Source organism: Echinops telfairi, unplaced genomic scaffold, assembly GCF_000313985.2.
Source record: "Echinops telfairi isolate 266 unplaced genomic scaffold, ASM31398v2 ScPeMD7_7441;HRSCAF=8479, whole genome shotgun sequence".
In the NCBI taxonomy this organism is placed as follows: domain Eukaryota; kingdom Metazoa; phylum Chordata; class Mammalia; order Afrosoricida; family Tenrecidae; genus Echinops; species Echinops telfairi.
Genome location: NW_022111341.1, coordinates 1,362,144 through 1,369,608, shown reverse-complemented (window position 1 = coordinate 1,369,608; position 7,465 = coordinate 1,362,144). Strand labels below are relative to the sequence as shown.

The following is a 7,465-nucleotide window of genomic DNA, read 5'->3' as shown; positions in this document are numbered from 1 at the left end:
CTAGAGGCTCTTCCTTGATGATCACGGATTCTCTCTTCCTTTTTTTGAGATAATTCTCTTACACAGGGAAATGACAACCAAAACCGACCAATCCCACCCCCACCCCAGCCCTGTAATGTTTCACAGACCTTATTTACATGGTCCCTCTCGATCATTTGGTGCGAGTTACAGAGAAATAGCTAGAAGAACTATGTCTTTCCTTTCCTTCCTTGTTTTGAATCCTAGATCTTCAGTCCTTATCTTTCCATGTGCTCTCCTCTTGTGAAATGTCTTGGGGAAAGTGCAGCTAGAATGCCCTTTAGAATCTTAGAAGGCAAAGCTTCATATCGCATCCTTTGGGCATGTTATCAGAGAGAACAGTCCCTAGAGAAGGACATCATGCTTGGTAAAGTGGAAGAGCAGCAAAAAAAGAGGTTTTCGATGAGATGGATTGATACAGTGACTGCCAATCAACTCAAACATAACAACAATTGTGACGATGGAACAGTGGTTTGTTCTCTTGTTCATAGAATACGAGTCAGAACCAACTCTATGGCGCCTAACAACAACAACAACAACAACAACAACATAGTGAAGTTAATGTTTCCTTATGACTTCAACTATCATCACTGATGCAGATAAACTTTGGTGACACTCATTTCTGCCCTTTCATGCATATCAGACTCATGCTACTCTAACTCCTGGTTTTTATTTGAATAACCCATTGTCATTTGAAAAGCAACATATCTAAAGCAAAACTCATCATTTCCAATAAGACGGTTACCACATTTTATCTCTTGTTCTACCTTCTTCTCACTTTGCCTTTCTGTTCCCCCTGATTCTCTTGACTAGTCTGTCGTGAAATATTACCAGTTCTTTATTCAGAGAATTTTCTGAACTTGTTCTCTAAAAGATTTCTCAATTATTGACATGCCCATTTCAACTGCCCAATTGCAGTACTCACTGCTCCTCCTTTCTTTCCATCCTTAAAAAACCACTGAGTGACCAGAGATACCAAGCACCATCAAGGAATATAGAGTCAAATAAGATATCGGCTTTGCCCTCAGGAAGCTTAAAGTCTAGTAGGAAAGACAGGATTTCAATCCAGAGGCAGAGCTCTTAACCTTACACTTCATATTCTTCCTATCTGATTATTTATATAGTGCCGTTGATGTATTTTAAGCTAAGGGATGACATAGATCTAATTTTCAGGGGGAAAAATTAACCTGCAAACAGTATAGAGGATGATTTAGCGAGGAATGAGACTAAAGGGCAGTCAGTTTGGCATGTTATCATGGAGATAACATGGAGAAGGACATCATGCTTGGTAAAGTACTGCAGTTAGCTAGTGGGACTGCTCTGGCAGTGGAAATGGAGGGAAAAGAGTAGAGAGTAAAGAGATAATTAAAAAGTTGATTTGGGCTCTCTAGTTGCCAAAAAAAAAAAAAAGGAAGTTAATTTAAAGTAGCAGATTGATAGATAGATAGATTGATTCAGAGATGTGCAGTGGATCCCAAAAGCAGGTATACTAAAGGCACAAGAAGGACCTCGGATGCCATGAGGGTCTTCTCTCTAATTGTCTTCTCTGTGGGTCTGCTGTATTCTTTATTGGTAAATTAACCATCTCTGCCCCTCAGACAAAATGGTAAAACATTCCCTTCTCTGCACCAAATACTACCCTACCACAATAAAACACCAACCAATTCTGACTGATGGCAACCCTGTAGGACAGGATAGAACTGTCCCTGTGGGTTTCTGAGACAGTAGCTCTTCATGGGAGTAGAAGAGCTTTCTCCCTTGCTTTCTCCCTCAGATTAGCTGGTGGTTTTAAACTTCAGACCTTGAGGTTAGCACTATTAGGTAATAGTATACTACAGGTAAACTATTCCACCAGGGCTCCTACTGTATGACTACTAGTTCTTAGAATGAAATACTAAATACTTACCTACTCTCAGAGCCTTGCCTTACCTTCTTTTCAATCACAATTCCAAAGGCCAAAAAGAAAACCTGGCCAGGTTAGGACCAGTTGTTCCCCTTATCTACCCAGATGAGCAGAATCACATCACAGAAATATGGTTTTCCTGGACCTATAGACAGACTGAAAGAGGTTCTATACTGACACTTCAACAAGTTCTCTAGCTCATTCCACTGATAAAATTTGTAAAATTTTAGCTGAGCAAATAGGATGGGGAGAAGGGATTGGAGATGATTACTAGCTTCCTGTCTGATGATTAAATGTACAGAACTGCCGTTCATTAAACTAGGAGTGTGTAGAAGAGATTTATAAAGATTTTGTATCAAGTTTGTTAAGTTTGAAATATATTGGAACTTTTTTATTACTTCCACCTATTCTCACCCTTAAATATAAGGTTAGCAATCTTTAGAACATGGAAAAGTCATTCACTTTTCACCACATCCGTTTCACTTACATCCTTTCTTCTGAATATCTTACACCAGCAGTTCTCAAACCGTGGGTCGCGACCCCTTTGGGGGTCAAACGACCCTTTCACAGGGGTTTCCCGATTCATAACAGTAGCAAAATTACAGTTACGAAGTAGCAACAAAAATAATTTTATGGTTAGGGAGCACCACAACATGAGGAACTGTATTCAAGGGTCGCTGCATTAGGAAGGTTGAGAACCAGTGTCTTACACTTTTATTTTCTCTCTTAAGTGGCAACTGACAAGACGTGGCCTGAGATTCAGAAGGCACATTCAAAACAAGATGTTTTTGAAAATGGAGATGTTGGCTGGATAAAAGTTAAAAGTCGCCTAAAAGTTGTTTCCCAAGGTCCTGGGCTTGGAGAAATTGGTGTGCAGAATGCCAAATTAGAAAATCAATGGAAAACGCCCATGATGGAGAAACTGAGAAAAGAGAGAGGAGGTTCTGAGGATGTGAATGTCAAGAAAGGAAAGAACCAGAAACCACTGAAAAAAAACACCAATCTAAATTCAATATGCATCCCATACGACAGAGTTCCTACAGAACAGAGACTCTATGACTGTGCCAAATGTGGCACAGACTTCAGCTGGCATTCAGACCTAATTCTCCATGAGCGAATTCATTCTGGTGAAAAACCTTACACATGTAATGAGTGTGGGAAAGCATTCAAAACCAGGAGTCAGGTGTGTATGCATCAGATAATCCATACGGGGGAAAAGCCCTTTGACTGCACCCAGTGTGGGAAGGCCTTCAATAGTAGATCAGCTCTTTGCCGACATAAAAATATCCACAGTGGAGAGAAGCTTCATGCTTGCAGTGATTGTGGGAAAGCCTTCAAGACCAAGAACCGTCTCAATATGCATCAGATCATCCACAGTGGAGAGAAGCCTTATGAATGTAATGACTGTGGTAAGGCCTTCCAGTTTAGGCATTCCCTTACCACGCATGGCAGGATCCACACTGGAGAGAAACCGTATGGATGTGAGGAGTGTGGGAAGGCCTTCAGCGGGAGCTCAGACCTCTCCAAGCACAAAAGAATTCACACTGGTGAAAGACCATATGGGTGCAACCAGTGTGGAAGGGCTTTTATTCGGAGCTCAGACCTAAGCAAACACAAGAGAATCCACACTCGGGAGAAAAACTATGGTTGCCTGCAGTGTGAGAAAGCATTCAGTGTCAAGGCAGAGCTCACAAAACATAAAAGAATCCACTCTGACGAGAAGCCTTACAAGTGTAACTTATGTGGCAAAGCCTTTCGTCATAACTGTAAACGCAGGGCGCATGAACAAGAACACACTGGAGAGAAGCCCTATCAATGTGGGGATTGTGGGAAAACATTCCAGGATCGATACTGTCTCACCGTCCATCAAAGAATCCACACTGGAGAGAAACCTTATAAATGTTTGAGGTGTGGGAAGGCTTTCAGTGGGAAATCAAACTTGACCAGTCATCAAAGAATCCACACAGGAGAGAAGCCTTACAAATGTGAGATGTGTGGAAAGACCTTCCACCACAGTTCAGTGCTGAAGCAGCACGAGAGAATCCACACTGGTGAGAAGCCATACACCTGCAATGAGTGTGGCATGACCTTCCGTCAGTGCTCAGCTCTAATTGGACATCAGAGAGTTCACACTGGAGAGAAACCTTATGAATGTGAAGAGTGTGGGAAAGCCTTCAGAGTGAGCTCAAATCTTCATGGACATAAAAAAAGAAAACACAGCATGTGGGGAACCCATGAACTTTCTGAGAGCAGGAAATCTGGTTCCCAGGTCTTCTCGGTAGTCAGTATTTTGACCCCCAACCCCTGAGTAATGATCTGGAGTTTATGCTTTCCCACTTCTCCTTCTACCTCTTGGAGTGTTCTTTCTCAATCCCTTTATATTGGTTCTTCTTGGTTCCCTAGCCCCTCATTGTGACATACCAAGGATATCCTTGACCTTCCTAGTTAGTATGTATTTCTTCTGTAAGCACATTCACTTCCAAGATGCTCTCTGTCACTTCTGAAGAGTAGAATCAAAGAGTGCTGAAATGAGCACTGGAATACAAGAGTCTGCCTGAGTCCCTGCTCTCAGTTCTCTTTTACCCTGGTGGTATAATGGTTACCCATCTGGCTGCGATCCAGATGGTTAGCAGTTCAAAACCACCAGCCACTCCATAGGAAAGACTGGGCTTTCTACTCCCATAAATAGAGTTTCAGAAACCCACAGGGGGTGACAGAATCAGTCAGTATTGACTCAATAGCAGTGAGTTTTGGTTTAACCCATATTCAGTAAGGCTGAAGGATAAAGGTTAAAATAGAATTGGGAAGTCCTAGGAGGGGTTTCAGATATGGGAAGGCCATTAACATAATGGCCATAATTGAGAATTAAATTTCGTTCTGAGTTTCCTGAATGGTAGAGAAAGAGATAAACAAGTAATTCAGCTTTATTTTTTCTCTTTCCATTGTCTTTTTCCCCCAACAGTTTTATTGGTACATAATTTACATATCATACAAGGGGCACTGTACAGTCACCACCACATTGATCTTAGATCTTGCCCCCCAACCCCCATGGTTAAATCACCTTTAAAATGACTGGTGCAATTCACAATCAGTTCTATTACTCCCTCGCCCCTCCCACCTTCATTATTTACTCCTGAAATCCCCTTTCCCCTCCCTATCGCCCACCCCTGCACTCCCTTGTATTAGTTATTCTCATTATGCTTCCACTCCTCCTGTGCTTCAATGCAACAGAAAATGTGGGGGACAATGCCAGCCCCCCACAACTAAGCACGGGTTCAGTAAGTGCAATTACACAGTTGATATATATAAAGATTATAATAAAGTCATAGAGAGCGTGAGAGATAAGTCAGACACATTTCATGGTAGCATGCTCACCTCCTGGATGGCCATGATCTTACCAGGCTGGTCTGCACACAGAGTGCACCGAGGCAAGGTGGGGCAGAGACAGCCGGCAGGAGGCTAGATACCCCATTTATTGCTAACCAAGGGTTATATCTACTGAAGGGGGTGTGATTACAGGTAACCACATGTCACAGGAAGGGGCAGTACAATAGGCATACAAGCAATAATAGGAGGGGGATATATAATGGTATAGGTGTAACAGGAAGAGGATGAGCTAGGGGTGTACACATGATAGGAAGGGGAGGGACTAGGGGTATACATATAACAAGATGGGCGGACCCTAGCTTAATGATGGTGGCCTAACCTTGGTCACCCTTGAGTGGGCTTGAGCTCTCTGGGGTCTCCTACAAGGAAACAGACAACTACTATCCTTATCAGAAGGGAGGGGGTCCTACTTGTGGGATAAACAGTGGTGACTGCTCTAGATGGCTGATAACCCTTAGGGAGAATAACCCCTGACCTACTTCTTTCAACCTCCAAGTGTATAGTCATTAGCCACATGTAGCAAGCAGCTAAGTTTGGCATTTATTTGGGGGAGACAACTTGGGAGAAATCCTTCTGTTTCCCACAAGGAAACAATAAAAAACAAGATCACTAAAGTGGTAAGGATAAAATCATAATAGTAAGACAGAAACACACGTAATGTGTAAGGAGGACACAACAAAAAAGCCTGAGAAGAAATTTCTGGTTTTTCTTTTTTTAATACTTTGATTATTTTTAAAGTTTAAGAAATAACATTCAGATGGTCGTTTTATTTCCACTCTCAAAGGCTGCAGATTTTTTGTTTTGAATCACAAAAGGGAGCTAGAAGCATTGCTTACCAGAAGTATTTGACCACAGAATTTAGTTAGGGGAGAATTTTTTTTTTTTTTTTCCCACACAATGGAGTCCTTTAATAGAGGTCGATATAGACAGGAGACAGAACAGGCGCCTGGTTCACAGGCAGGCTCGTGGGCCCCAGGCCAACAGGATGTAATGGCTATCCGCTCCCCACCCTGGGTTCTAGCCCACAGGGTGGACTCAGGAAAGATGGTTTTAAAAAAACAGGGAGGTACTAATTCTTCACTTTCTTGGAAAAGGGGACTTGGAAAGAGAGCAGAGACCCCACCCCCAGACCAGGACTGGAGCCTGGGTCCCTCCCCCGCTGTCTGCCCAAAGGAGCAGAGAGCACACAGGCATCTGGGCTCCAGCTAGCTTTCCTCCAGCCTTTAGTGTTTCCACACTATTATGTACACTGTTGTGCTTGAATCCCTTTCTCCCCACCCTTAAGCCTCTGGCCTGAAAGCTTAAGGTCGCGCCGAGTGGCCAAGATACCACAAATGCGATGGAGTCGAAGAGCCGGGCCCTCTAGGAGGCCAGTATGCATGGTTCTAGATGAAGCTCCCATTTCCAGAGGCTTCCAAGGAGCCATCGGAGCCCACAGGCCTGGTGGATGGCGGGCTCTGTCCGAGTCATGAAGGAATCACAACAGAAGGGTCAACACTGGGATAAAATGCAGAGTGGGTAGTAGCAGGCATCGGTGGAAGGACAAGGTGGGGCCAGGGCAAGCACTGCAACAAAACCGTTTTCGGAGCAGGGACCTTGGTGGTAGGGTGGGAAGGGTCTGGCTGCCCCACTGGCAGCCCCGACTGTCCCCAGGACCACTTCCCCTTCCAAGGCTTGGGTCAGGCAGCTGCACATGTGAAGGGGTGGTAGGTGGCATGAAGGCAGCCTAACCCAGCTGAGCAGGGTTACCACAGGTCAGTTCTCAAAGAGGGACAACAGGTCATCATTGCTGTTGGTGGGCAGGCCCAGAGGGCCCAGATACGACATTAGCTCATCGGGGTTGGTCAGTTCTGGGAGCAGACCCAGAGCTGGCTCCGGGGCTTCTCCAGCTACAGACATGCTGGTGGGCCCCATCGCACCAGTGGTGGGGTTATAGGCCAACTCACTGCTAGGACCTGAGCTTGGTTGGCCCAGCAGTAGGCGGGATGGTTGGGGAGGATTCTGATGGAGCAGCTGTGGCCCAGGGTTGGAGGCGTGCAGTCCCTGTGGCCCAGGATTGTGGGCTGGGTCCAGGTGGCCTGCTGGTGCCATCTGGCCGGGGAGGCAGGAGACAGACTTCTCTGGAGTCAGGAGGCTGCTGGGAATATCAGACTGGTT

At 44.6% G+C, this 7,465-nt stretch overlaps 1 protein-coding gene and 1 pseudogene across 1 annotated transcript in view; one reads left to right on the top strand and one right to left on the bottom strand.

The window, feature by feature from the left end:
* ZNF311 (zinc finger protein 311) overlaps positions 1-4,848 on the top strand; it is an 8,592-nt gene extending 3,744 nt beyond the window's left edge. The window contains exon 2 of the mRNA XM_045298701.1: positions 2,653-4,848. Coding sequence (XP_045154636.1) covers positions 2,653-4,229 — 1,577 coding nt within the window. The 3' untranslated portion in view covers positions 4,230-4,848. The remainder of the gene's footprint in view (positions 1-2,652) is intronic.
* Positions 4,849-7,063: 2,215 nt separating this feature from the next.
* LOC101658551 overlaps positions 7,064-7,465 on the bottom strand; it is a 2,499-nt pseudogene continuing 2,097 nt past the window's right edge.